General features: G+C 48.6%; 8 protein-coding genes across 8 annotated transcripts; 7 read left to right on the top strand and 1 right to left on the bottom strand.

Moving 5' to 3' along the window:
- Positions 1-816: 816 nt before the first annotated feature.
- FPRO_03560 (uncharacterized protein) lies at positions 817-3,355 on the top strand (the record flags this gene model as incomplete). The annotated part of the gene is made up of 2 exons (XM_031226214.1): positions 817-2,624; positions 2,680-3,355. 2 exons carry the CDS (start codon positions 817-819, stop codon positions 3,353-3,355), a joined length of 2,484 nt encoding a protein of 827 aa, XP_031076773.1.
- An 841-nt stretch (positions 3,356-4,196) lies between these two features.
- Positions 4,197-4,760, top strand: FPRO_03561 (uncharacterized protein; the record flags this gene model as incomplete). Its single annotated transcript, XM_031226213.1, has 3 exons — positions 4,197-4,299; positions 4,351-4,556; positions 4,605-4,760. 3 exons carry the CDS (start codon positions 4,197-4,199, stop codon positions 4,758-4,760), a joined length of 465 nt encoding a protein of 154 aa, XP_031076772.1.
- Positions 4,761-5,308: 548 nt separating this feature from the next.
- FPRO_03562 (uncharacterized protein) lies at positions 5,309-7,199 on the top strand (the record flags this gene model as incomplete). Its single annotated transcript, XM_031226212.1, has 2 exons — positions 5,309-5,716; positions 5,766-7,199. 2 exons carry the CDS (start codon positions 5,309-5,311, stop codon positions 7,197-7,199), a joined length of 1,842 nt encoding a protein of 613 aa, XP_031076771.1.
- Positions 7,200-7,856: 657 nt separating this feature from the next.
- On the top strand, positions 7,857-9,536 carry FPRO_03563 (uncharacterized protein; the record flags this gene model as incomplete). The annotated part of the gene is made up of 1 exon (XM_031226211.1): positions 7,857-9,536. One exon carries the CDS (start codon positions 7,857-7,859, stop codon positions 9,534-9,536), a length of 1,680 nt encoding a protein of 559 aa, XP_031076770.1.
- A 1,724-nt stretch (positions 9,537-11,260) lies between these two features.
- FPRO_03564 (uncharacterized protein) lies at positions 11,261-11,902 on the top strand (the record flags this gene model as incomplete). The annotated part of the gene is made up of 1 exon (XM_031226210.1): positions 11,261-11,902. The coding sequence occupies one exon, from the start codon at positions 11,261-11,263 to the stop codon at positions 11,900-11,902; it is 642 nt and encodes a 213-aa protein (XP_031076769.1).
- A 919-nt stretch (positions 11,903-12,821) lies between these two features.
- Positions 12,822-13,728, bottom strand: FPRO_03565 (uncharacterized protein; the record flags this gene model as incomplete). Its single annotated transcript, XM_031226209.1, has 3 exons — positions 12,822-12,878; positions 12,930-13,395; positions 13,451-13,728. The coding sequence occupies 3 exons, from the start codon at positions 13,726-13,728 to the stop codon at positions 12,822-12,824; spliced, it is 801 nt and encodes a 266-aa protein (XP_031076768.1).
- A 2,455-nt stretch (positions 13,729-16,183) lies between these two features.
- On the top strand, positions 16,184-22,520 carry FPRO_03566 (uncharacterized protein; the record flags this gene model as incomplete). The annotated part of the gene is made up of 6 exons (XM_031226208.1): positions 16,184-17,204; positions 17,256-17,280; positions 17,333-18,917; positions 18,964-20,648; positions 20,731-21,696; positions 21,965-22,520. The coding sequence occupies 6 exons, from the start codon at positions 16,184-16,186 to the stop codon at positions 22,518-22,520; spliced, it is 5,838 nt and encodes a 1,945-aa protein (XP_031076767.1).
- A 1,934-nt stretch (positions 22,521-24,454) lies between these two features.
- FPRO_03567 (uncharacterized protein) lies at positions 24,455-26,269 on the top strand (the record flags this gene model as incomplete). The annotated part of the gene is made up of 4 exons (XM_031226207.1): positions 24,455-24,831; positions 24,880-24,921; positions 24,976-26,080; positions 26,138-26,269. The coding sequence occupies 4 exons, from the start codon at positions 24,455-24,457 to the stop codon at positions 26,267-26,269; spliced, it is 1,656 nt and encodes a 551-aa protein (XP_031076766.1).
- Between the last annotated feature and the right edge of the window lie 554 nt (positions 26,270-26,823).

Here is a 26,823-nt window from a genome sequence, read left to right as displayed (position 1 = left end):
TTGGTTCAAGTAGATGAAATGCTGCTTAGTTTACAGACTCTCAATTGCCGAAGAAGTGTCCATCTTGCTGCTGATCGCCTTGGTGGACTACTTCGCTAGTGGACCACTGCTCATGCAGGCAGGAATTGACGAACAAGGTCTGTTGGACGGAGAGTCTTCCTCATGATGGCGATATCAGCCCATCTACGTGGTTCTTGCTGATAAAGAACATGTGAATGATCCATCCGACCGTTCAAATGCCATGTCTCCGAGCTCATGCATCTGCAGCTCTTTTCGGAATAGACAAACGCGGGGTTCCAGTAGATCGTGGAGGATTTTGCTGGGTAGATATGATGGTGGTCGAGTTTAAGTTCAATACCGAGGTCCCGAGCTAAACCCGCCCAATTGACTCTCAACTCAGCGTATCATTTCTCTCTCCAAATCTTGAGATGCATCGATCAACTTCAGATACTCCAGCTTTGCATTTCCGAGGATGACATCCTCCTTCACACCCATGCAATCGCTGACCACTCACAAGCACGATATTAACCGCATCCGAGGACTTGATCGGGTGGATCCGGGCTGGACCTGGGGGAGATTGTGGCTAGCGGCTTCAGGGCCCTGCTTCTAGTGGTCCGGCGCTAACACGCTGTGGGCCGTTGACCTTGAAATATCGCCCGATGCTCCCCGCGGGAACACCCTCGACTCACCGAACACCCGGCCACCGATGCCGCTCACCTGAGCCGAGAACGAACCTAACATTTCGCTCATTCTCTTTTTTACATGATAATTCCTTTTTTTGCGCCATCATTCCACTTTCCCTGAAATCCGCCAAAGATGACAATGACGGGTCCAAACAAGATCGTCAAGCGTCAAGCGGGCAAGGACTCCAAGGGTTCTTCGCGCCCTTCGTCCGGCGGCGCTCTCTGCAAGACCTGCACGCCGTGTCGCCAGAAGAAAGTCCGCTGCGACGGCACGCGCCCGCAGTGCGTGGAGTGCAGCACCAACAGTCTCCCCTGCGTATACCCTCACGATGCCCGCCGAGAACCTCGACCGTCGCGCGCGCGCGTGCAGAGCCTCGAGGCGACAATCGCCGCTATGCTCGATCACATGAAGGCCGCCGGCATCCTTACGTCCGAGATGCAGTCTGCGTGGACGGCGGAGCTAATGGATACGGACCATCCGTCCCGCGCTTCGCAGGATTATACTACCCATGGGCTGAGCCGTCTTGCTTCGACTGCTGCTATTGCTAGTCCACTTCCGACACCGACTGCTTCCACTGCTGCGCAGGAAATGGGCGCTAGTTTTCTTTCTTCGCCGCCGAGGAGCAGCGTTGGTCCGACGGATGAGACGAAACCTCGACTTGATAGCTTCAATACGATCCTCTCACGAACGACCCAGACACAACTCGATTCTACAGAGCTTGCGCCCGTGAAACTGGTCCCTCGCCCTATAAGCAACGACGGTAATGGTGACGGCACCGGTCTATCACCAAGTGAAGCTCGAGTAGCTGGTGTATTCCACGAGAACGGATATGTCTCTGCGGTTCACGGTCTAGCCAGTATCATGAACCCGACATCGCGCGCACAGCATCGAGAGAATATCAATAAGATGACACGAAAAGGCGACGATGCTATATCAGCTTCGAAAGCTCGGCTTATAAGCAACGCTGCGCTACAACGGCAGCGAGAGGCGCGCATGTTCCGTAACCCACGAGACTTGATGGACTTGGATGGTGTAGACCCAGAACTTGCTAAACATCTTCTCGACTTACACTTTAACCGACAACATTATGCATACCTTATTTCTTATCGACCTGCGATTATGGACAGTCTTGCTAGTGGCGGTGGTCCTTTCGCGAACAAGCTTTTACTCAACGCCATTTTCTACTCGACGTCCCTATACAGCGACCGCCCATCCCTCCGCGCCGATCCCGATGATCCTCAAAGTGTTGGGAGGCGCTTCTATGATCGTTTCAGAGAACTTTTGGTAGACGAACTCGACAAGCCCAGTATTCCTTCCGCCCTTGCTCTGCTGCTTACAAGTGTATCGCTTGTTTCACAAGGCAAACCCAGTGCAGGTTGGAGTCTGTCAGGAACAGCACATCGCATGATAATTGATCTGGGATGCCATCTTATGCTGGGTCCTGATTACGAGAGCACAGGCGGTGTCAACGAGCAACGCGTACTACGGACGGATCTAGAGCAAGAGATGCGCAAGCGTCTTTACTGGGCTGCCTTCACTACCGATGCTACACAAGCGTTGTATCTTGGCCGTCCCTGCATGTTTGCATCTGCTCAAGCTAGAGTTCCCCTTCAGCTTCTCGATACTTTTGAAGAGCTCGAAGAATGGGAACCTTATATCGACCCCAAGTCGCCGGCTTCAGCTCCACCACCATATGGACGACAGCCCGCCCACGCTGTGTCTACCTTTAGCAGTCTGGTGAGGATATTGCAAATCTCTACAAGAATCAATGACCTTTATGGCATTCAGTGTGTCAAATACACAACGGAGTATCTTCTTAATAAGAAGGAGTCCATTGAGAGGGAGCTTGAGAAATGGCAGGCCAGCCTTCCAAGCCACTTGTGTTTCGACCCCGACGATACTCTCACCATCACACCTCCACCCCATCAAATCACCCCACAGTGAGTCTTCCCCGCTGAGCATGTGAGGATCAGAATACTTACCACGATATTTCAGTACGACATTCCACGCTCTCACCATTCTGCTACACCGCGCATTCCTCGAGGAAGGTCACCTTCGCCGCCACACCGACGAGACCGCCAAGCGCCGCGGTGAAGAAGCATGCATTCAAAGCGCTCTCATGATCCAGAAACTCGTCCGCCGATACCGCGAATCTTTTACACTCCGTCGCGCACCCTTCCTTCTCTCATACGCAGTCTACTCGGCCGTCATCGTCATCCTCCGTCAAGAGCGCCATGAACGAGGCCAATTCACAGAGCCCATCTCCTTCTTCTGGACATGTCTCAGCGAACTCCAAGTCGGATGCAACTTTGGTCTCAAGAAGCCCCTCAGCGTTCTCCAGGACATGGTTCGTGAGTTCCAGACCAGCATCAAGGAGAGTGGTACCACTGGTACAGAACAGCCCCAGCCTGCTGGTCTCGATGAGAGTTTCTTCTTCCCTCTCGCCATGGCACCCGCTGCATCTACTATTGCGCCCAACAACACCAACACTTCTACGCCAACGGGTGCTTACGTGTCTGCTACTGCGTCGGATTATATCCCCCACATGGATCACTTCGATCCGGCGTTCGGTCACTCACCGGGTCTGCTAGATTTCTTAAATGATCAGGAGAAGGACATTTCGCAGGATGCGCTTTATGGACTGTTTGCGCCGTCGCAGCCTTTCCCGTGACTGTCTGAGGAGCTTGGCGAGACCTTTTTCGCAGGGCCTGCGAGAGCGGCGTAGATGTTCTCTTTCTGCCTCGGATCGCTGGCTCGAAGGTGCACTTGGAACCTCATGCAACCGAGGCATACAGAAATGTTGAGGGGTGATTGGCATCCACTGGGAAGCGGCTGGACGACATTGGCAGCAGGAAAGGAATTGTCACATTACATGGCCATCGCCGATGATTGCCACCTTTTGCATCTTGTGAGATGTCTTTGGGAACCATTGTAGATCTTATGTGCGCTTTTGCGCATCTGATTGGCATGCTAAGATATCGGTGGACGAATACGAATTGATGAGCAACTGTTAGCAAGCAAACATGATCAGATCTTTTGTTTCATAGCGTACGAACTGTTTGGGTGTTCAAAAGGCGGTTTACTAGGTATATCCAATACACTTTTACGAGAGAAACAATTGTCGCGACGGTGTCCCAAACGTTATCCACCAAGAAGAGTTGTTGGTTCATATAATGAGGCGCTGGTGCATGGGTACACGTCGAGGATGCGCGCAACACAATGACATTCTTTTGCACAAGGCTATGCAAAAGAATTCATCCCATTCCTTCCGATGACGATGATGCTCTAATTTTCCAGTTGTATCATCACTGCCCGCCAGTGTAGCACATCTCATCCACACAAGGTGCCCTTTCACGATGAGTCATCAGCTTAGCTGGGTGACTGCGCCTGGCTGGGCGTTCTTCTAATCAGCACAAAACTGACTCCATACCCTTGCCTTTTCTCCGATAAACAATATCGCGAACTCATCACCAACGTCTCTTTTGTTTTATATACATAAGACTCGTACAATAATGTCTACAGAAGCTCCTCACCCCCGCGTCGGCGTCGCCGCCCTCATCTACAACCGCGAAGGCAAATTCCTCACTGGAAAGCGGATAGGGAGCCACGGAGCCGGTAAGTATTCTTGCAACGACATGAATTTGAGCAGAAGCTGAAAGTATACAGGCACCCTTCAGTTACCAGGTGGCCATCTCGAGTACGGCGAGAGCTTCCTCGCGTGCGCAGAGCGAGAAACCCTCGAGGAGACAGGCCTCAAGGTCAAGGCCCTTCAGCATATCGCCACTACGAACGACGTATTTGTAACAGAGAAGAAGCACTACATCACAATTTTTGTGTCCTGCCAGATGGTTAATGAGAGTGACCAACCCCAGGTCGGTTTGTCTTGCAGGTTGTACAGGGTAATAAGCTGACATGACTAGATCCTTGAGCCGCAGAAGTGCGAGGGCTGGTATTGGAAGTCATGGGACGACCTCAAGAAGATTCATGCTACGGGAGGGAATGGTGAGAAGTTGTTTTTGCCTTTGATCAATCTGTTGGGGACAACGGATTTGGAAGATTTGAAGCTCAAGGCGTAATGCTCATGATCTCCACCAAGTGAGCAATAAGACTTCTGCTGTTATACCAAGGTACCAAAATACCTAGTCAAGACCCGCCAGGTCTACACTAAATCATGCTCACTCTGCCTGAGTCTTCTGGTCACTCAGGATAGAGATCCCAAGTTTTCATGCTTTCCTTACGTACTTTTCTTGGCATAATGTCTCACCTGTTTCGCAAATCCGGTGTGCATTAGACTAGAACTACTCCGTAGGTACGAATTGCTATCACTTTGAGAGTGACAAAGTACCACGTATAACTATTCTTGAACAAGATCACAATGCAGTTTGCCGCGAGAAGAGCTCTGGCCAGGCAAAGCACAATTGCCGTCAAGTCCAGGTTAACTCGGTTGTGATGTCACTAAAGCGGGTATGCAACTATCGCGACTCTCAATTGCAGCTAAGCTCCAAAGCTCCCACCTTGGAACTGATGACGTTTCACGCACATCCTCACTTTTATCCTCAAAGCTTCCACAAATGTCATAAGCGCCAATAGTCTAAGCTGCTAAACGCAGCATGCCACTACCAGAATGTCGACCCTCTCCGAACCCCGTCGTCCCCGTCTTCTCCCGCAGAACCGCAAGCTTCGTCACCTTCGCGGCATCTGGCTTCGCAATTTGTCCTTCGCGCCCACGAGTCTCAGAACAGCAGATGACGCCGATCTAGCTACGAGCAAGCTACAAGTGGTCAAAGAATCGAGTCAATTGCATCCGTCGCGGTCGTCAGAGAGCTTGAGGAAGGGCAATGCTAGGCCGGATGCGCTCAGGCCGGTGCAGAAGCGTAGGACGAGTTTGAGCTTGGCGCATGCCAATCTCGTGGCGCGGCAGAAGAATTTGGAGACGCTATATGAGGAGGCTGTGGGGGATGTGTTTTACTCGCTGCATGTGGACGCGGATGCTGAGCCTGTCTACATCAGCGAGGTGCGAGAGCGAGCTACGGTACGAAAGCTGTCCATTGCGACACATAGCGGGATCTGACTGTTTACAGAGCTTCAACTTCAGATTCTTCAGTCTCGAAAATTGTGCGTCGGCCATTTCACGATGCAATTCCATGATCCTACGAATCTGGGCGCGCCGACCGAAAGCCGAATCATGGACCTTTCTCCTCGAAGAAACAATCGACCTGTGCCGTCTCAACTTCATCGGCACCCTAATGGACCGAAACTTCCCGCCCAACGCATTGATATTCCACCTCGAAGACGGCGTATACTCGTTCGACTTTCCCAACAAGATATCCGAGCCGAAGCAAGCGCCGCAAGTAGCCACATCGTCATACAATGCGCTCATGAAGCTAGCCAACCTCGAGAGTTCGATCGAAGACGCGATAGAGACACAGCAGAGATTAATGGAAGAGATAAACCGTATACTAGACGAAAGCCCACCTGATAATTCGCAAATGGCGAGGGAAGTTGTCGTGATGGCCGATAAATATGTTACAGCGCAAAGACGGTTGAATAAACAGGCGCAAAAGAAGCGCGATGATTTGCAGGAGTCTATACGGAGTCGGCGCGAAGCGATTGTCAAGGGGAGAGAGCTTCAGAATGAAGCGGAGAAGGACATGGAGAGCAGTCGAGAGAAGTTGACCGCTTCGGAGGAGCTTCTTGAGCAGACGCAGCAGCAGATTCGGGGGCAACGAAGACGTATTTGCGCCGACCTTTCGGACATATTTCCGATCACCCCGATTCCTAATGCGCCGCCGCTTTCGTTCCAGATATGCAACATACCACTATCGAACTCGATATACGATGCGGCTACTGCGAGAAATATCTCCGAAGACCTCTTGTCCGCTGGTCTAGGGATTGTCGCTCTGCTTACGAAGCACCTGCAGTTCTATCTCGCGCATCCATTACCATACCCTCTTGATTGGTTCGGCTCCAGATCATATGCGCGCGATGACATCTCCCAATTATCCGACCGGACAGTCTCGCGTCGAGAATTCCCACTCTATCTCCCAAGAGGTGGCTCAACAGCAGGTCAATGGCGCTTCGAATACGCATGGTTTCTCCTCAACAAAGACATTGAGGCTCTCTGCTCATCGCAAGGTCTCCGCGTCGTCGACATCCGGCACACCCTCCCGAACCTCAAATACTTGCTCTACGTCTGCAGCGCCGGCAGCGACCAAGTACCAGAGCGCAAAAAGGGGGGTGTTCGCGGGTTGTGGGCCGGAAGGATGAAAGGACGCATGTCCACCATGTCGGCGCAGTTCGACGGCGATTCGGGTAGTGTTACAGAGAGCCGGAGGGGCAGCACGGATAGTGAGGTCAATCAGAACGGCGATGTGTTACGGGATGCGATTATCAAGAGTAATGGACTTAATAAAGATGAGGGGCGTGAGAGTTTGGATGATGGGATTTCGTTACCTTTTGGGGAGGGAGATGCCAAGTTCACGCTGAGGACGAAGGGTCTGAGGGAGAGGCGATGAGCGACAATTGGATGGGCTCGGCGGTTGTTTGTATTTGTTCAGCGAGGTGCTGTTGGTGTGCTTTGGAGTTTATAGATAGGTAGCTGGTTTCTGTATAGGATACTCATCAGACTTCATCAGACTTCATCGGCATGTTTCTCGTCAGATGGTTCAATTCCACGTCGTTCATTCATCGTTAGCCCTCATCTATGCCATCTAGCAGCGTTCTACTGTTCCTGCACAACCCCTTAAGACCCTCGCCGAACTATCCATCTTCCGTGCCACGAGATATCCATCGGCGAATGTTTCCCCGTCTCAATACCACCTCAAGCCATCTCAATACCTGTCAAACGCATCATCTGGCCCACCGAACCCTCAAACCAAGGCACAACAGCCGCCATTTACCCATGAGTGCCGAAGTACGCCCGGGTAGTTCGTCCCAAAACATGCTAGAGCTTGCAGAAATTTGAAGCTATTCAGGGATCTTCCCCGCAACCCCAGAGTCCGGAGTGTGGGGAGACCCCATATTCGGTCGCGGCGCCGAGGGCCGTCTGCTCTCGTGCTCGGTGCCGGTGGCCGCTTTTCAGCAAGTATGGTGTAAGTGCTTTGAAGCGGAGAGTATATATATCTTGTTTGGGCTCGTGAGAGGGATCTGCAGTTTGTGCGGACTTGGCAACGATGCTGGGCTCTTCTCTTATTCTGGCTTTGGCGGTTGCCGTGGGCGCTGCTTCAATACCACGGAACAGTCCCGTTGTTGAACTGAAGAATGGTTCATACTATGGTACTCATAACACTGCGTACAACCAAGACTTGTTCCTTGGTATGAGATATGCTCAGGCGCCGCTGAACGATCTGCGCTTTCGACACCCTCAGCCCTTGAACTCAACCTGGGACGGAGTGCGTAATGCGACAGAGTACCAATCCAAGTGTTATCAGTACGGGTATCCTTCCGGACCTCTTTCAGGTGGCACTGACGATTGCTTACATCTAAATGTCGTTCGCCCGTCTGCAGCTGCGAAGGAGAAGCTTCCCGTCCTTGTCTGGATCCATGGCGGCGGCCTTGTCGGAGGCTACAGCGGTGATCCCTCTTCAAACCTCAGCTACATCATCGACGAGTCTGTGAAATTGGGCTCGCCCATCATCGGCGTCTCAATCAACTACCGTCTTGGCGCATGGGGCTTCCTTTGGAGCTCCGCCGTCAAGGCCGAAGGCGTTGGAAATAATGGCTTCCGCGACCAGAGACTTGCTCTTCAATGGGTTCAAGAGAACATCGCTGCGTTTGGGGGTGATCCCAAGAAGGTCACCATCTGGGGCCAGAGTGGAGGGGCACGAAGTGTTGCATCTCAATTGACTGCCTTTGGCGGTAGAGACGATGGGCTGTTTAGAGCAGCTATTCTCGAGAGTGGTACTGGCTTCCCCACGGCCTTTGGAGAGGTGGAGGACAAGGAAGCACCAACCTTTGAGAAGGGGTACAAGACGCTTCTCAAGAGGGCCGACTGCGATTCTGCTAAGGATTCTCTGCAGTGTCTGCGAAAGGTGCCGTCACTGGAACTCGCTCAGATTGTCGGAAATGTCTCGTTCCCAGTTTGGCTCGACATTATTGACGGCGACTTCATTCGGGATAGCCGCTCAGAGCTCGTTCGACAGAATAAGTTCGTTCCAGTGCCCATCATCAATGGAGTCGCATCAGACGACGGCGACTTTTTCGCCCAGCGTGGCATCAACACGACACAGCAGTGGGAGGCATATCTGCGAAAAGAGGGCGCAAGTAATGCTACAATCGAAGTCATTTCAGCTCTGTACCCTGATATTCCACGTGTCGGCCTGCCAGCGACTTTCGAAGGGCGCCCATCAGGCCCATCGGCTTCGTACGGGTTGCAGTGGAAGCGCGCGGTAGCCTTTGGCGGTGATCGAGCTATGCACGCACCCAAACGAGTCTGGAACAGGAAATGGGCAAAGAGTAATGCCACTGCGTACAGCTATCACTTCGACGTTGTATCAGGTGATCGCCCAGCAACCCAAGGAGCTGGACACTCGGTTGATATCCCATTCGTCTTCCGCAATTATGAAAGACTGGCTCAGTTGAACGCCACGGAGCCGAGACCTGGGTCATTTGATGAAGTGGCTGTTAAGATGTCAAGAATGTGGATTAGCTTTACGAGCAAGATGAACCCCAACTTTGAAGGTATGGGGGATGTTCAGTGGCCAGAGTATGAGTGGGATGAAGGGAAGAATATGGTCTTTCATATTGATGATTCGTCTGTGGTTCATGTTGAGAATGACACGTATCGAACTGAGCAGATGGAGTATTTGGATAAGAAGTTGTGGAAGGTTGAGCTTCAGTCGGGACTCGACTGAGGACGGGAAGCACGAAATAGTCCAAGTGATAAGAGCCCATTCATGCCATTACTCCTACCTAGTATTAAGTTAGACTATCTTAGCCGAGGCTTCGGGTCAATGGTCTATATTCACCCTAAACCTGGTCTGCTTTTATGAGAAGTGTAGACGGTGAGCTAGATGTTTGTAGCCCAGTCCCGTGGCTCGTTAAACTTACAGAAATCACATGACGTAGGTTTATTCATCCCTAGGACAAAGAGTCCCTTTACTGAGGCGTGAAACCCTCGTTGATGGTCCCGGTCAGACAAAGAATGCTCGGAAATTATTAATACGACATGGGCCTCAAATATGCCCCTTGCCAAACAAACGCATTGTCATTCCCAGAGCCTATTGTCCACCCCACCGATGATTGCTGCAACCAGAGACGAATAATTGCTGGCCACAAGGGTAAACCTTGGATTGGCAGTCCAGGAAAACAGCACTCTATTGGGCCTTTGTCACGGTTATGCCTGAAATGATTGCTACATACTGCAACACATCCGAGATTCACACTTCACTTAGGACAAGGCGTGAGGGAGCCGTAGTTTCGCCCTTTGCTCAGTGCTCAGTGCTCAGTGCTCGTGATTGATTGATAGTTAAAGCTTATGATATCTCAACGAGATATATCAAACCAACATAGTAAAAAATACCAATCAACTTTAGGCTTCTAAAGGCAATATACGCATAGACTCCATAAAGATAAGTCTCCCAATTAAAATCAGAATAATATGCTTTTATGATGACTCAATCAGTAACCGAAGTCATACGTGGCATAAATAAACACAGTCAAAATCACATTAAGTTCCCTCGAAGAGGGTTAGTGCTCGTGAAAGAAACAATTTTTCATTTCCCTATGAAGAGAAAATAAAACTGGCTTCACCTTGCACCTTTATTCATAAAACAAGGGAAAGATTACGGTCCAGGTAGCTTGGAAACCAGCAGTTCAATGTTAGCTGTTGTCCGGCCGTTCAGATTGAAAGTACGGCTGCAAATCATCAGATGAACAAAGATTTGGTAAGTTTGTCTGAAGTCTTTGTACATAATCATAATGGTCATCGTGAAAGCTTATGGGTAAAAGCTTATATTGAGGCAAAAAATACCGTGTTCTTATTTGTTACCTGTGTTTGCAGCCTAAAGGTTAACCTTATAGATCGCATGTATCCCCATAGTTGTACATAACCATCAGCAACTAGTATCATGCAATGTTACTCGAGCTCAAAGGACAGATAAAGGATTTCTAATTGAACAAATTATTGCTCAAGCCATCTCCTGTATGCATTACCACCTGGCTCCTATTCGGTGACCCCGTAACAAACCGTAAACCAGTGTCAGTGTCAACCAGCACGGTTGTTCGGGTTATTTGCCGCTGAGACTTATGGCTGAGAGCTTAATCCAGCCGAGAGAACCTAGTTCGGTGGTTAGCGCCAACTGAGTTTATTCAGCAAGCATATAAAAAGACAAGACCTCCTGCATAAATTATTCCTATCAAGCTTCTTAAATCTTGACACTCAAACCACCCCAGCTAACTAACAACGACACTCACAAACGACTTATCATTCAGCCACATATAACCACCCCATCCTGCTAACTCACACTTATTTTCTCTCTACCGCTGTCGAAGATGAATCCCCTCGATCTTGTCCGATGTGGTATCGAGAGGCTAGATTCTCTCTCGAAGGCTGTGACTGAAGCGCAACACAACCTTCATGGAATGGATGAATCTGACTATTCTGCAGCGCAGAGAGGAATGTTGGATGAGCTGGACCAAAAAAGGGAAAAGTGTGTTCGTTTTGTTGGGCTTTTGGGACGAAAATGATACCTCCGACTGGCGTATTCTGCCCGCGTCTCTCGCACACTGTTATTTATACTGGCTTCAGAAGAAACTTCACGAGCTCATGCCAGCTAAGCATCCGAAAAGAGAATACTTCTGCCCCGAGTCATTCGGGCTTAGGCTTATAGCCGATTGGGAGAATACTCTTCTGCGCGGCTTTCTCCGGTGGGCCGTCGTGCAAGCTCACAAGCCCTCAAGCGCCGTCCATTCTCTCCTGCAGATGCATTCTTCCGACGATGCAGCGAAGTATGTGGTTCCCAAGCCCAAGGGTGATATTAAGGTGGTCCTTGTTCGCGTCACAGACTTGCCCGAGTTGCTGGATCATTGGGACCAGCGTGTTGTTTCTGGCCCAGCCGAGGAGGAAATGCTCGAAGTATGCAGGTCTAACAAGCCAAATTTTCGCAGGTCTATATTTCAAGGGCTTTTTGTTCTGGCGTGGAAGGTCCCGGGAGACTATGGGGATATGTGGATGGACGGTCAGGGCTTTGCTATTCCTGATGTTCCTGAGTCGATCTAGTGTTCCTGCTGGACAAGCAAAGCTCACACAGGACGTGGGCGTTGGTGAACATGAGCAGACTGATCGGGACACAGAGTAGGTCGGGTGCTTGAGTACCTCAATCGCCAGGGCGTTTCGGTTGAATTTTTGTTTTTTTAGGTAGCAGAATCATCCAAAGACATGCAGGCCATGTTTATCATTCTATGCCAGGTAATCTTGGTTCTTGCCTCGTGAGAATTGCAGCTAACACTGACATTGTTCAGGATTCCTTGTAGAGATCTATGTGACTATGTCCGGTTGAGTTCAGGGAAACATATTCGCAACTGGCTTCTAACTATGTCGGATGGTATCTCGTCATCGCTTCGCCGTGCCCCTTCGCTTAAAGCAGGAGGGCCACGCGATACAGTAACTCCGTGTCCCAGAGACGGGAGTGGAGTAGCCCGAATAGTGGATCCTCCCGTTCAGCCTTAGCAACCTTATCACTGGTAAAATTAAGACTACCTATAAATGAACATGCTCTCCTTTCATCGTGAAGCTGTCAATAAAAGAACTCGACACAAGGGAAATTTGTGCTGACAAATTGCAACTGAACAACTGCCGAACATCGTCACTGATCCTTCTGTCCTTGGCACGAGGGCTGTGCTTACAATCCCTGTCCCCAACACCTGTCAAAAACTTGGCACAGCTTGAGGATCAGCCCCAAAAGGCGCAGGGCTTTTCTATTTCGGGAATTCGATGCAACGGTATGGCTGGGGCTCATTTCCCCTTAATTCTCGTCTCTTTTTTTCCTGGTTCCCTTAGGTCCGGGTATGAGCTCGTGAGTTGGGAATAGCTTCAGCCCCCCGACAGAGGCAGAGTTTGGTATCATTTCTAGAATTAAACTACATCCAATTCATCATTAAGTACGCCTGCCAGCCTCAAACACCCCACTTCGGCTTATTCAATTGTCCAGCTCCGCGTATGCGTACCAATCGTCCTTGAAACCCCAATTACTCCCCTATCATCAAATTAGCATCGGATCATTATAAAGTTGGACCAGAGAACTTGCCTGCGCCTTGGAATTATTCTTCAACCAGCAGTTCGCGTTTAAACCGTCTAATTCGTCCTTCATACGCTTCGAAAAGACGATGCTAGCGCATTTCACTCCGTTGCCGGTCTCGGCGTCTTTGTCGATCATGTTGCCGCAAGCTTCCATGCAGTCTTCAATCGTATAGGCATATATAGGCGCGTAGTCGGCAACAATACCTCCTCCCTCAGCCGGGGTGCCTTGTGCTGCGTTGACGCCGCACCACCACTTGAACTCGTAGCCTTTGTTGGTCTTGTACCGTGTCTCGTCTTTCTTGGAATCGGGGCATTCTAGCTCCAGCAGACTGACTGTATCAGCAGCTCTCGGTACATAGGGGGCTGTGTCGTTGACTGATGTGCTGTTGTCGGGCGTTGGGCATGAGGTCGCGGTTGGTTCTGCTGTCGCGGCGGGAGCGGTACCAGATGCCAAGTTCGCTGAGCAATCACTACTATTGATTGACATGTCAATAAGCATAATTGAGCATATTCCAAGTTTAAACTTACGATTTGTTTGCTAAAGCAGCGCCCAATCCACCACCAACACCTGCGCCGACAACGATAGCCGTACATAGAGCGACAAGCGCGGCGAAAGTCCAAACTCCAAGCCCAAAAGGAATCCTTACTCCATCCGATGACGCCTGCTGAGGATGATGATAACCGGGAGGGATGTAGTAATTGCCGTTATCGTAACCGGGCGCTACTTCTGGAGCTTTGGCGGCTTGTTCAGCGTCTGTGTTGACCTGGAGGCCTTCGCTATCCGGAAGATGTTGTTGTTGACTCATTGCGCAACTCAGGACGATCGAAACCCGCTAACGAAACAATAAATGAAAGGGAAGAACCAAGAGACAGGCAGGGAAAAGCAGCGGATCAGTAAGGCAGGATTAAATGGGGGCGCAATTTGGAGCCTTTATAACGACGATCCCTGGTTTCAAAATGGTATTACAGGCTACGATCTGTAAGCTGACCGCATCCAGTCCGCAAATCATGGTTCGTTTTGGCCCCCATGTCCTCGTTGTCGTAGCATGGCTAATAATATCCCTGCCAGGTGAGTGGGTTAAAATCTCGTTGGAGTTTGGACTGCGAATTTGGAGTAAAGCTTAGGATCTGGGCAGGGGTAACAAGCTTTTTAATCCATGAATCCGATAGCATCTTGGATGTCGAGTTTGGCGAGGTGATAGGGATATCGTGGACAAAATACTTGCTACTTGAACTTTCAGCCCTGTGTTGTTGGGTCCCGTTTTTAGGCGCCGTCTTGGTGACATTCAGAGTGGCATTTAGTGGCTCCAGCTTTTCGGGGTTGTATCGATGCAACACACACAGCCCGAATGGCATGAGTGTCGTCAAGGGCAGTAGTTCCCTTGAGTGGTAAATAGGTGCGTAGGATCCCAGTCTGCTGCATAATGTACTGCTGAGGCATCTTGTACGCTAGCAAAATCATACAACAATTATCTGATGAAGTCCTACCGCTAACCATGGCGTTGTCTTACCCTGAACCTCCAAGGAATGTCTCACTTCAGCGCATGAGTGTTTGACCAAAATCACCATCCACTCGGACTGCTACTCTAGACAAAAGTACGACGACTCGCTGTTGGATGGTGCGGATCTTTTTCCTTCCTCAATTTGTCACCTGTCACATTATATCGATGCTTTGCACAGGAAAGAAATTTTGCGGTGTCTTGTAGCAGCGGTATTTGCACGAGATCTATCATTATTTCACAACTCAACAGCGTCGTGTTACGAGGTACGATGGCCAGAAATTCCGCAACATTCGCGAAACTGATGTTCCTGACAAAGCGAAATTAAATCATCCTTCTTTCAGACAAAAAGACATCACAACTGCGTTGCTGTGATCGTCGCCATTCAACTTCTTTGGTCGCCTACTGATAAAGCCTCTGATAAAACCCAACCTCTTCCTGACTTCCATTTCTTGAAGCCGTACGTATCGCTGGTCAAATCTCCTTGCTATTCTTGTGCCCCTATTATCGATGCAGATCAACTGCATCCTTGAGCCATCTCTGAAAGGATAACATGCCCTTCTTGTTAAGTTAACTCAGGTCTCTTGTGACATAGACACCTGTATGAAGATTCGTCTGGGCTGCATCACAAATATCTTTGTCTTCAGGTTTAACTTACTTCAAGGGCTGATCAATTTTATGCAAGTCTTTGTCGGTTGCCTCGTTGTGGCAATATGATTCGTGTTGGGTTACAGAAACCATTCAGGTTACCCTTTTTATTGCGATAGAGGAAGAAAGAGAAGCCGGCTTCCTGGTACCTGATATAATCTCTCGTCTTGCTGGATTGGCTCTTTAAGTGACTAGAAGCCACCGCTTGGAAAATACTGCTTGTCCCTTTAACTCGTCCATAGCATATTCTCAGTATCAAGATGTTGGAAGAGCATGAGGTACATCAGTGATGACTGGAGCAGCCTTGCTTTGAGAAGGAAACTGGGAACATGGTAATTGGGAACCTTATTGATCTAATCGATTTGACTATGTTTGAGACTTGCAGTTAAGATAGGTGGGATATATCCATTATACGGTATTGCGTAAAGGGAGGACGTTTTATACACCATCGAGATTGCCATAAAGCTGCATCTTTATGACCGAAATCATAGTCATGAACAAATATCTCAATGCCCGATAAACAACATAACGGATAAGTTATACAGTATTGGCAACATAACAGACTCTGTCTCCCGCTTTAAAATTTAAACGGGAGGAAAGAAAACTCAGGACCTTAGTCCTAAATGACAAAAAGACTTAGGTAAACTAACCTAAATTTAGCCTAAATTTAGGATACCCTTTACTGAGTTTATTTTGATACCTTATATCGAGGTCTGGTGTTTTCTTGCTCCCCGAGGGCTACTTATCCAGATACTTATCCAAAGAACAATAGGCAGAACAGACAGCAAGGACTTGTTTGCCCTCTAGTTTCAGAAAAGCAGGCTGCGCGCTTAATTCCGTCTGCTGAGTGGCCACCACCTTTCATGGCTGTAGGTTTGGGTCAGCTGAAAATGCAAGCGGCTTATCAATAGCAGGCATGACTTTTCACCAACGCAGAAATACCCCGCATCTTCCCTTCATCTATCAAGCTGAGAGTATCTCGACGTTTTGCTTGTTACGTAGTCTGATCCTTCGCCAGACATGGCACTATCTTCTCTCGGCCGGATTAAGCTCTCAGCCACAGGTCTCAGCGGCAAATAACACTTCTAGCTCACAGCTTAGACATTATACCAAGATGCCAGACATGGCACCTCAACTTGGAAGCCCTGAGCTATACACCATTGCATGGATCGCTGCTCTGCCTATTGAACGAGCAGCAGCAACTGCCTTACTCGACGTCGACGAGATACATGATGAGCCCGAGGGGTTCATTCAGCATGAAATCGACAACAACTCGTACAGCTGGGGTCGAATTGGAGAACACAATATCGTTATTGCCTCACTCCAAGCAGGAGTCTATGGTACGATATCTGCAGCAACTGCGGCATCAGACTTGATCTGTTCACTGCCCCATATCCGTTTCGGATTATTGGTTGGGATAGGAGGAGGTATCGCAAAGCCTGATGAGGACCAGGATATTCGACTAGGTGATGTTGTTGTCAGCCAACCTACCGGAACAACTGGAGGCGTGGTCCAATACGACTTCGGAAAGGCAAAGGCAGACGGCATCTGGGAACAGAAAGGTTCTCTCAGTAAACCCCCTCCGGTACTACTTCATGCACTGGCAAGTTTACAAGCAAGACACGAAATGATGCCATCAAAGATCCCAGATCTACTCGAAACAATGTGGAGTGCGAACAATCGGTTCATGACAAAGGGAAAGAGGAACTACACTCACCCAGGGGCCGCGAATGACCAGCTGTACAAGTCCGAATACAGTCATGTTGGCGGTGCCACTTGTTCCAAGTGTGACTCTGCCTGGGAGGTAGAACGCGAAGAACGAGATTCGACTGACCCGGAAATCCACTATGGTATTATTGCCTCTGGTGAATCTCTAATCAAGGATGCTGCCACACGTGACAAGTTATCAGAACGACAGCAGTTTCTATGTGTTGAGATGGAAGCCGCAGGGCTGATGGACAAGTTCCCGTGTCTCGTGATCCGTGGTATCTGCGACTATGCAGACTCTCACAAGAACGATCGGTGGCAACGATATGCCGCTGCTACAGCTGCCGCCTTTGCTGTTGAGCTTCTTCAGTATGTCCCGACTAAGCAAGTTCAAGCAACACAGAAGGTTATCGAGGTGGTCAAGTCAAGTTAGTCACAGTCCACCAATCGAGGTATATGTCGCTTACGCAAACGAACAGTTGAAGACAAGATAAAAGATTTGAGGTGAACTAGGCAACGGCATACGTGGGATCCACTACTAATCCATACAAACTAGTATCTCGGTCCAGAACATCGACTCCAATATTGTCCTTGATCGGTTACCGGATGTAGAAGGGGCCCGTTTCGATTCTCACGCTGAGGAGCATAACTCGATGTGTTTGGCCAATACCAGAGTCGACCTCCTTAAAGAGTTGTCCAACTGGGTTGAAGACGATGCATCTAAACCGATACTATGGCTTAATGGGATGGCGGGAACAGGAAAGTCAACTATTGCACGCACGATTGCAAAGTCAAGAGCTGAGACCGGCGATCTTGGGGCCAGCTTCTTTTTCAAGAGAGGCGAAGCAGACCGAGAAAGCCTTGTCAAGTTCATGCCTAGTATGGCCCGACAGTTGGCCAGGGTCGTCCCAGGATATGCCCAGATCGTCAAGAAAACGCTCGATTCTGATCCTGGTATAGTTAGCAAGGCTGTATCAAAACAGTTTGCTGAGCTTATTGAGGCTCCACTGAAAGAGCTGGCCAAGACTCCACTAGCATTTGTCATTGACGCTCTAGATGAATGCCAAAAGGAGGGTGAGATCAAGTCTTTGATTCGCATCCTCTCAAGCGCTACCTCTATTCGAAAATATCTTCGAGTCCTTATAACGAGCCGGCCAGATCTTCCGATTCGCATGGGGTTTGCAAAGGCTAACGGCACCTATCAAGCCTTAGTTTTACACGACATGCCGGTGAATACTATCAAGCACGATATAATGGCCTTCTTCCTGAATGAGTTTGAAAGGATTCGAGTCGAATTCAATGAAGTCGTGCCCCCAGAGATTGGGTTACCCCGATGTTGGCCAGGAGACAATGATATAAATAAGTTGACTGAAATGGCTGTCCCTCTTTTTATCTTTGCTGCCACCGTTTGCCGCTTTGTGTCGAACTACAAAGTCGATAGTCCCTCAGAGCAGCTGCACCGGTACTTTCAACTTAGCAACAACAATTATGGGAGTCATCTCGGACAAACCTACGGACCAATCCTGCGTTCTATAGTCAGTGGTGTCTCTGAAGAGGAGCGCAGGCAGATCGTCGAGCAAACCTGCCACATCGTTGGAAGCATTGTTATCCTAGCTGACCCCTTATCGATCATGGCAATATCAAAGTTGCTCGACCTTCCAGTCAGAATCGTGTTTAGTCGGTTAAATGCACTCCACTCGATATTAAACGTGCCGCTAGGCCTTCAGGAACCAGTGCGGCTATTGCATATCTCATTACGAGACTATCTCACTGATCCTAATCAGAGTCAGACGAATGACTTCTGGGTAGACGAGCAGCGTATACACCTCAGTCTCTTCAAGAGCTGTTTGCGAATAATGGATAATAGCTTGAGGGAAGACATTTGCGGTCTAGTATGGCCAGGAACGCAGCGTACTGAGATTCCCTCTGAGCAGGTAGCATCTTCCATTCCCGGTGAACTGCAGTATGCCTGCCGCCATTGGGCTTACCACTTTCAAAAGATCGAATTCCCTTTGCTTAGCCTCGATAAAATTTTCTCATTCTTTCAGAAGCATCTATTCCACTGGTTGGAGGCCCTGAGTCTCATAGGGAGATTTAAGGAAAGTATCCAAGTAATCAAGATACTTCAAACTGTCATCAAGGTATGTATGGATATCGAGTGTATCGACCTTGAAACTAATAGTACAGAACGAACAGAACAAGTTACATGACAACTTGCTCCGCGAAATCCAAAGCTTTCTTCAAATGAACTCGACAATCATTGATCAACACCCTCTTCAGTTATACTCCTCGCTGATATTCTCTATACCATCCGGTAGTCAGTTAGATCAAACTTGTCCGATAAGACTTCCTCCGTGGTTATTGCATGCTCCCGAACCTAGCAAGACGTCAGATCAGGCGCGGTACATACTAGAAGGTCAGCAAGTGTATTCAAATATTGGTTTCTCCTTCTCCTCAGACAACTCACTCCTAGGTACTCTCAATGGTGATGAAAATATTCGCATCTGGCGCCTTGAGACTGGCGAATGCATTCGCACCCTCAATAGCAATAGAGTACTATATTTGACTTCTTTTGAGCTTTCACATGACGGAATGTGGCTGGCCGCTACGAGCCAGAGCTTTCCTGATGTGGGGAGATTCGACTGGGAGACTGAATCTGTGCACGATGATAAGATATCTGATACCAATAGCCAGGAAGGAGATAACGATATCATGAGCGACGCAGAGAACTCTAATAACAGAAGCCAAGGAGAGGAAGCTAATACAAGCAGCGGAGAAGAGGACGCTAACACGAACAGCCAAGTACCGGAGGCCTATACTGGGAGTGACGGGAGCATGCCTCGCGCCGGCGACGAGAGTCATCGCCTCTTCTTGAAGGTTTGGCATGTGGATACTGGGGAGCTAATGGGATCACTCGCTGTGGAAGACCACAGGCAGCATTTCAAGTTTTCTCCAGACTCTAGACTCCTTGTCTCGATAACAGACACAGGCTGTGCAATTGTTCTGGATCTGGACACGGCTGAATCTGCCAACGAAAATTGGCTCGCAGGTTCCGAACAAATCATCCGCCCTGCATTACTGTGTAACTATCACAATCATGGGATAGGAAGATATTCGCCGGCCTACTTCATGGAATTCTCCCCCGATTCCTCGCTGCTTACAATTATATCTACCTGCGCTGGCGAGTATGCAGTGTGGGAAACTAAAACTTTCCAGTGCATCCGATGTCAGAGCATGAACCAATTTTTTCGAACCTCATTTTGTCCTCACTCATGGCATGGCCGATCAGTCTCAGTTGCCATGACCAACAACGCCTCAATTATGATGGCTGGCACTTTTCCCACTGAGGGTGACGGTCCCTTCTGTCTCCGCACGGTTGTCGAAATCAGGTGGATCAACTCGGCAGAAGTCATTAGCACCTTCGATTGCCCGGAGCCGATTGAGTCTACCCAATTTTCCCTCGATCAGACGACTCTGGCGACCATCAGTGAGAGTGGATCTATCAGAACTTGGAGAGTTGAGACAGGAGAATGTTTAACCCTTTTCGAAAGTGGCCAACCTTGGAGGAGCTTGTTTCTTTCTCCAGACTTCACGTTGCTAACTTGGGGCGGACCCACCAGAGCTATAAGCGTCTGGGCGAACGGTGCCGGAGCAACAGACCAAAGTTCAAAAAAGGTTTCAGATCCGATAATGTCAGTGGTGCTATCGTTGGATCGCACTCTTGCAGCCTCTTATTCCGTCTATGGAATTGTAAGAGTGTGGAATATGGACACACACGGTTGCATCCATGAGTTTAACGATAGGGATCAGATACAAATCTCCCACGACATATCACTACAGCTATTCCAATTCACTAAAGATGGAAAGTATCTGTATGTGTCAAGGGCCCCAAGAAAATGGTATTTTTAATCATCTCTTGGCCACAGGTCTCAGCTGTAACTGACAGTTTAACAGGCTGCCTGGCAAAGGTATCTACTCCTTCGACGGCCGTTTCAGAGTTTGGGACTTGACAACAGGCGAATGTGTCATCAGTCTACAGACCAAGATATATGGCCCTTTTGGTTACCAAGGATCTGCAGTGTCTGTTTCCCCTAAGGAGCGCTGGATCTTCTCAGTCCGTCATAGGAATGTCACGTTTATTGCACTCGATACGTTTTCTATGACTCGTGAGCTCACCTTCACCGGGCCCGTTTATGATGTGGTTATTTCTCCTAATTCCCAGCTTCTGCTTGTTCTCTGTGAGGCATCCGACAGAGAAGATTCTGCTAATCGGGATCCGCATCAACGTCAAGAATTCCTTTTATCCAAATTCAGCATTGATAGTGGCGACCAGCTTGCGAGCATTAAACTGCTAACCAATAATCCGGGAATATTGGCCGTTTCTTCAGACGCAAAGTTTGTGGTTTTAAGAACACTGGAAGAGTCATCGGCGATTTTGAGGGCATTGGCGATTTTGACCGACACAGGAGAGTCGCTTTACCACTTCGAATTGCGCTCTGACGTATACCATACCTCGCTAGCCAAGAAAGATTCAGTTCTTGTCACATATGACCGCGAGTATTTCACTCTCAGGGACTCCTCAACCGGTCTGCTGTTGCGTCGCCTGGGGATAGATACCAACTTTTGGCCGATGCGATTCGATTTTGACGCTACCACTAAGGAGATCCACACTAATCTTGGCACACTGGCACTTCGCAAAGCTTTCAAAAATGAAACTTGCCGAATTCGTTTCGATGAGAATTTGACGGGATACGGGATTAGCTACGATGGGTCTTGGTTGCTGTGGAAGCACCACAAGATTTTCTGGCTATGGCCAGAAATACGGCCCATAGGCGGTTTTCGGGATTATCCGCGTTATATCGAGGTTTCTGGATCGACGGTGATTATTGGAACAACTACAGGTCGTGTTCTATTCTTCAAGTTTGATATACATAGTCTTCTCGGGATGCAGTAGAGGGTGATCATAGTATGCCATTTCGAGTTGGATAATTCGGTGTGGGGTATGCCATAACCCAGCAGTTCCAAAAAGAATATCCTGTCTCTTATAGCTCTCCGTCCTGCCAGTGCAAAACACGACAATTATTGAAAACCCCTAGGTAGCCACCAGACGGCGGAAGTGATGCACCACAATAACCGAAGATAAGGCTGGCTGGAGTGATGGCTTAAATGGGGTCTTGACAGTAGGCAGACATGAAAATAATTGGGGAGAATGCGACTTCACCGAAGAGATCGTCATCGACGGCCAGCTGATGATGGTGACTGAGAACTGCCACTATGCCTTGATGCAAGTCAGGGATCGTTATCTGTCGCTTCCTAGAAAGCCTGTCTTTATCTGGCTTGATTCCATCTGCATCAATCAGGGTGACAACGACGAGAAGTCATATCAGATTGCCATGATGGGCGATATATTTCCCAAAGCATCCAAGGCACTGGCTTGTGTCGGGCCTCATCAAAATAACAGCCAAATAATTCGCAATTCCTTGAACAGTATCAAGACCCTGAGTCCGAACCTGTACTACCGGGCGGAAAGAGGGTTTTCAGGCCCCGGAACCGAGGACGATTATTTTCTTCACCAGGATTTTGAGAAGTTTGAAGAACTGTTCCTCCTACAGTCGCAACTTTCAGCCCGTGAGTTCTATACTCAATTCAGGCAGGCCTTCTCTACTTTTGCCAATCGGAGATACTGGAAAGTCTTTGGATCATCCAGGAAGTCGTGGCATCAAACAGAAACAATGGTCAGTTAGAAACACTTTGCGGCTCGGATAGCTTTTCAAGGTCCGAGATGGGAATATGCGACTTTATCTGCCGAGCGACCTACAAAGAATCGAATATGACTGCGTGGGGCCAGGAGCCAGTCTCTAGCGAGGAACTAGGTTTATATTGTTGCCGATTTGTCTTGGCCTCACACGCATCAGTACCTATACCAGCTCATATGCTACTCGAAAGGTCAAAACCTTTCGGATGCGCAAGACTAGAGGATAAAGTCTTCGGTGTATTGCCCATGATCCGGTGGCCAAAAGGTATCCCACCTGCCCAGCCTGTCTACGAACCCTCTCCGATTTCAGACCTATCGCAGTTGTTCACCAGCATTGCAAAATCGCCGAGGACAGATATATGGGCCGTCCTTAACGCACTTGAACTTTCACACGACCATAAGCTCTTGAGGCCCCTTGTGGAAGCGAGGCTGAAGAGCCGGTCTCAGCCCCTTGGTCGCGGCAATTACCCACCGATGTCGTTCAAATTTAAGGCTACATTCATGGCAATATTTCGAAACACTTGCAGTCAGCTTTCTGCCGGTCTGGTTCGTAATCATTATCAACTTCCGAAAAGTTCAGATCAGATTGAAGCTGAATGTACAAGACTCCGGAAGGAACAATACAGCTATTTTGTGGTTCTGTAATTTGTGCGTTACTCTGCTGTGATGCCCAAGAAGGTGACAGCATCATCAAGGTGCCAGTCATTGGTGAATTACTGGGTTTGAGGCGCAGTGCGGAAGTAGACGAGTATAGCATTATCGGCCAAGGTCTGCTGCTTTCTAATTATGAGATTCCATCTTGCCCTTCAATGGTATCGATAGAGGACGAGTTCAAAGAGAGCGAAAGCTTATTGGGGGAATAATTTCGATTCCTGCTGTGAGATCGAAGCTGAGCCTATCGAGTTTATAGTGTTGGAGCGGCAGGATCGCGGAATCGAGGGGTCACGTATTGAAGGAACGAAATTGGAGCAGTTGGCTACTAAGATATACGGCGCAGTTAGGTTGATTGCTTAGCTCTATAAAGATAATTTATGATCCAATCGAGATGCTACCTAGTACGGCAAATGTGAGTAGGAGGGTACTGACGCTTTGGTAGGTCTGTTATGATAGACTCTTCATAAAACTGCTATTAATGCTAAATTCTTTGCTTAAAATCTTTCTATCCGATGAAATCCTTATGTATTGATTTGATGAGATGGCCTTTGTTCACAAATTATCATATTTATAACATATTCAGAGACTTCGATCACATACCTTCCTGACACATAACTGGAGGCAAATGGTGAAAGCGTGCACCTTGCAAGCTCATACCGATCTGGAGCCCAGGCGTAAAGCCAAAACTATACGTTATCGGGATAGTCACTTCAAAAGTTTGAATAAAACATAACTACATCTCGTGAGATGCGTCATAGGCATACTTCACTGCATGTCTTTGTTTCACCGCATTTACATCCATCGTGTTTGATCCTGCACCTCCATCCTTCAATCCCAATTCTGGATCCTTCACTTGGCAAGCCTCGTCATGACGCATCATGTAGCCTAGAGATCTTCGCAAGCTGATAACTAAAGCTGGGCGCCAAGGCGTTGGCCCCCAAGGCAGATCTGATTCTCTTGGCCAACGCCTGAGTCCACTATCCATTTCAGGCGAAATATACCGCTAGCGAGGCTCAGCTGTTGAGCCACGGATTAACGCGTCTTGGAAATGGGGACTTGGTTGGGCAGCGGAGTCTGGGCTGTTCCGTCTCTACGTACGACTAATCCTTGGCTTTTGCCGAGGAACATAGCCTTGGATCAACAAACAAGGCAGTGCTGCGATGACGGACAAGATGGCTGAAAGTCCGAGAGATTTATGCTTAAATAGGATGAAGAATATCCCGAATACTACAATGTTTCATACCGCATTCTCGTATCAATTCCTCCATCATGAAGTTTCAAACTGTTTTTCTGAGCCATCTACTTCTTCAGGCAGCACAGGCCTCAACTTTACCGAAAGATGTTTTCGCTGCTCTGAAACCCAGAGATGACCTCAAGAACTCAAACAGCTCCAAAATAGACTGGTCAGAATGTGACTTGGACTTTGGAGATAATTCGACAAACAAGCGACAGAGAAATTATGACTGCGCCAGACTCTCCGTTCCTTTGGACTATACGTCTGCAAGCAACGGCGAAACCATCAAACTTGACCTGATCAAAGCCAAAGCCTCCAAAGAGCCCTACCTAGGCAGCGTTCTGTACAACCCCGGCGGTCCCGGTGGTTCAGGCGTCGAGGCCATCGTCTATTCCGGAATGGAACTTGCCGCGTAAGTTACATCCGCAAAATTACAGTCCAATGCTGACATGCATCACAGAGTTCTTGGCGGACAATATGATGTCATTGGATTCGACCCCCGGTAAGCTCAGCCTCTTCCTATGCTTGGTGTTATGTAACACTAACAATTATTCAGAGGAACTGGTCGTACGATTCCGTTCATCTGCAATGGAACAGGCTTTGGCACGGGAACGAATCTCACAAGTGCAAAGGGTCTTCGTCGTAGAGAGTTCAACACAATTCCGCAGGCTGAGACCTGGGATATTGTCAGGAATCAGACTTGGGAACTTGCTGGTAGCTTGGCGGAGAATTGCTATGAGAGTCGACAAGACACAGGGCGTTTTGTTGGAACACCCTTTGTCGCGAGGGATATGATCTCTATTGTTGATGCATTGGGTCAAGGACCCATGCTTAACTACTGGGGTGTCTCTTACGGAACTATCCTAGGCCAGGTCACTGCTTCTATGTTCCCTGAGCGTATTGGCCGCATGTTGATTGATGCCAACTTGAAAGCCGATGACTATGCGGTTACAACGTGGATCAACAGCATGAGAGATGCCGAACGATCACTTTCCAATCTTCTGGACGAGTGTGTTGAATCTGGAAAGGAACTTTGCTCTCTCGCAGACTATCACGGAAACAGCACAACAGGCGAGAGCCTCCTCGAGGAGTTTAGAGAGATGCTGGGAGGTTATCTCAATGGAACCCTCCCCGGCGGTGACATCGATGAGGATGATCTTCCCAGCGATGATATGAATCTGCTCATCATCACTTTCAAAAACCTCATCTTTGGAGAACTCTACAGCCCTGTAAATTACCCCAGCATCATCAACCGCATCGAAGGTCTTTTCAACAATAACGTCACAGCCATGTTCAAAATGAGGAATGAGAGCCCGCTGGAAAGCGAGTGGAACATTGCCGCTGAGTTCGTCACCAATGGTATCGCATGCAGCGACTCTTCGTTCCGCGTTGAGGACCAGGATGATTTGTTTTCCATTTTCCAAGCTCATCGCGCTGAGGGATCTTTCTCTGAACTCGGAACAGTTGCGAGACTATTCTGTGCGCAGTGGAAATTTTCTGCGAAGGAGCAGATCGATATTAACAAGCTGAGGAATGTGAAGACAAAAAACCCGCTTCTTATCGTTAATGGACGATATGATCCTGTTACACCTTTGAGTAGTGCCTGGGGCGTGTCCGCTCAATTCCGAGGAAGCCGAGTCGTGGTTCACGAAGGTGTAGGTGTAAGTATCCCCTGCACACCAGAGTGATGAGGAATCTTTGCTAACTGAGAGTTATAGCACGGACTGATGGCTCACCCATCGAACTGTACGCAAGAGATTGTCAAAAACTATTTCGTTGATGGAGAGATGCCCAAGCTCAACACTACCTGCCAGCCTGATGAGCCTGTGTTTGAGTATGCAGCACTATAAGGGAAAGGGTCCAGAAACAGAGAGAGAGACACCGCTGGCGACTTTACCAATGTAGCCCTGTGTTTGATTAGATGTAGAACTTCCTTGTGCATACTTAGCTTTAACTCTTGACTTGATTTAACTCATTTGTATTCTTGCGTCCCAACTCTTATATGTTTGCCTTGACTAGTATTACAATAAAGTGTTGCCGTATTTTTCTACTATTTGCTCCTATAACCCTGGCGACTCGCCTATAGTTCGCCTAGACACCCGTTTCTAGATTCTAAATTCTCGGAAGCTATCCCCGAGAGCTTCGGAAGGGCACCGGTTAATTTCTTTCGGGGAGAAACGTCAACTATCGCGAAATTGTTTGTACATCGGTTCTTCACTATTAGTGTGGCAACCTAATCCAAGAAAAAAAAATTCTAGCCTTTCCTTAAAGTCTCGTCATGATGAATTTATGCAAACTGTTGGAATTTGGCTTAAGTAGCAGCCTCGGCCCAGCGACGATGGTGTAAGCAAAGATGGATAACATGACTCGGGTAAATGTCCGGAGGATTCAGCATGAATAATCC

Source organism: Fusarium proliferatum (assembly GCF_900067095.1).
Source record: "Fusarium proliferatum ET1 genome assembly, contig: FPRO_scaffold002, whole genome shotgun sequence".
Lineage (NCBI taxonomy): Eukaryota > Fungi > Ascomycota > Sordariomycetes > Hypocreales > Nectriaceae > Fusarium > Fusarium proliferatum.
Note: the sequence above shows the minus strand (reverse complement) of the source record. Positions and strands in the feature narration are given on the sequence as shown.